This window comes from Alligator sinensis, unplaced genomic scaffold, assembly GCF_000455745.1.
Source record: "Alligator sinensis unplaced genomic scaffold, ASM45574v1 scaffold2161_1, whole genome shotgun sequence".
Lineage (NCBI taxonomy): Eukaryota > Metazoa > Chordata > Crocodylia > Alligatoridae > Alligator > Alligator sinensis.
In genome coordinates, this window is record NW_005843829.1 from 27,581 (window position 1) to 29,693 (window position 2,113).

A 2,113-nucleotide genomic window follows, 5' to 3' on the forward strand; every position below is an offset into this window, starting at 1 on the left:
TCTTTGGAACAAGTCTGGAACAGGCCTGGCCGTGCTCCTGCGCCTGGCGCTGCAGTAGCAAGGGGGCGGCGCCTGGTAGACCCCAGCTTGGGTCCATGCTGGTGGGACAGGGAGGAATTAAACCCCCTCCCTGGCCAGGTCACTCCAGGCTATTGCTGGGGCTGGGCACTGGAGCAGCAAGGGAGAAATGCCTGGGAGGTCCTGCTGGTGGGACAGGGGAGGGAGAAGTGGAATAAAACTCTTCCAGGCCTGGCCTTCCAGGGCCAGCGTCTGGCCAGGCCCCCACCCCTGCCTGTCCCTGCTCTGGCTGGGGAGCAAAGGGACAGGGCCAGCCCTGCTTGGCTGGAGCAGAGAGCACAATTCAGCCCAGAGAGCATGCTGGGATGCTGGGGGATTCTGGTTTAACTTAACCAGGAAGAGGTCTGGGACAGAAATTGCATAAACCCGTTTGAGCTCCATCAGTTAAGTCTGATACTGCATTCAGCCAGGTTTATCTCAAACTGGTTTGGGCCATTTTGAACCTGGCTTATGTGCATTGCACTTATGTTCTGTTACAGGTTTAAACCAGTTTCTGATCACTTAAACCGGTCTGTGTGTAACTTCTGTCCTTAGCCCTCAACATTATTTCCAAATCACAGATTTCTTTATCTTTTTACCGTGCTTGATATTTACTCAGTAGTTGGACTGAATGTTTAAAGGAGCCTCGGTTACTTTTAAATATATGAGCCAGTAGTTACACTGTCTTCCAGTTCTTTGATAGATAGGAAGATGACAGCTGTGGGTAACCAGAGCACTTGCTACCTAGACAGTACTTATGACAATGGATTGGATTTTCAGGGGAGCTGAAGGGAGATCATAACACAATCAGACACTTTTCCTTAGTAGAGTCCAGAAAACTTTAAGAAAATGAAGCCAGCACCATTATCTCTAGCTTGTGGATGGCAAAAATAGGTACAGAGAACTGGAGCACCTTGGCCAGGTCACAGACTTCCTCTGCAATAGGCTTGGAAATGGAGCCGGGTCTACAGGACCCCACCTCCCCAGGCGTGACACCCTATTTTCTAGCACATTGAGGTCATAGTGACTTCTGAGAATAAGGGATATCAGCACTTGGACAATAAAAATGTCATCAAACAGAATATTGTTTATCTACTGACAGCAACATTTTGAGAGAATGAGTCATGCCGCACTGACCACTTTTCTCACAGCATCCTTCACCTCTTTGTTCCTCAAAGCATAGATAAAGGGGTTCAGCACTGGAGTGACAATAGTGTTTAGTACGTGGACAGTTTTGGTCAAATCAAGTGATTCCTTTATGGAAGGCTTGACATGCAGGAAAATGGTGGAGCTGTACCAGATAATCACGACAATCGGATGAGAAGAACAAGTAGAAAAGGCCTTTTGGCGCCCTTTGGCTGATGGGATGCTCAATATGGTGGAGATGATGTAAATGTAGGATACCAGAGTTATTGCGCATGAGCCCAGGATGACAATGAATGAGATGATGAAGGCCACCAGCTCCACTAAATGTGTGTCGGTGCAGGAGAGAACTATCCATGGGGCTATGTCACAAAAGAAATGATTAATGCTATTACGTCCACAGAAGGACAGCCTGGAGATCAAATATGCTGGGGCAGAAATAGCTACAAAGCCACAGAGCCAAGAGCCAGCTGAGCAGACAAGGTGCCATTCATAATGGAGCTATAGTGCAGTGGGTAGCATATGGCCAAATATCGGTCATAGGCCATGACAGCCAGGAGGAAATATTCTGTACAGCCCAGGGAGAAAACAAAGTACATCTGTAGGGGGCAGCTAAGGAAGGAGATTGCCTGACTTTTCTCCAAGAGGACTGCCAGGGCTGTAGGGACACAAGCTGTTGTGTACCATATTTCCAGGAAAGAGAGGTTGCAGAGAAACCAGTACATGGGTGTGTGTAGTTGTGGGTGAGTTCTCACTAAGAGTATGATGGAGACATTTGCTGTCACTGTCAGGATGTACATGAAGAGGAAGAGCATGAAGAGGGAGACCTGAAAATAACAATTGCCAGGGAATCCTTGGAGGATGAAAACGTACGGACTGCTCTGGTTCCCCCTGTCTGCACTGGCTGTAACAT

General features: G+C 48.1%; 1 protein-coding gene across 1 annotated transcript in view; it reads right to left on the bottom strand.

The window, feature by feature from the left end:
- Positions 1 to 1,179: 1,179 nt before the first annotated feature.
- LOC106723421 (olfactory receptor 6F1-like) overlaps positions 1,180 to 2,113 on the bottom strand; it is a 2,424-nt gene continuing 1,490 nt past the window's right edge. The window contains 2 exon segments of the mRNA XM_014527682.2: positions 1,180 to 1,664; positions 1,667 to 2,104. Coding sequence (XP_014383168.2) covers positions 1,180 to 1,664; positions 1,667 to 2,104 — 923 coding nt within the window.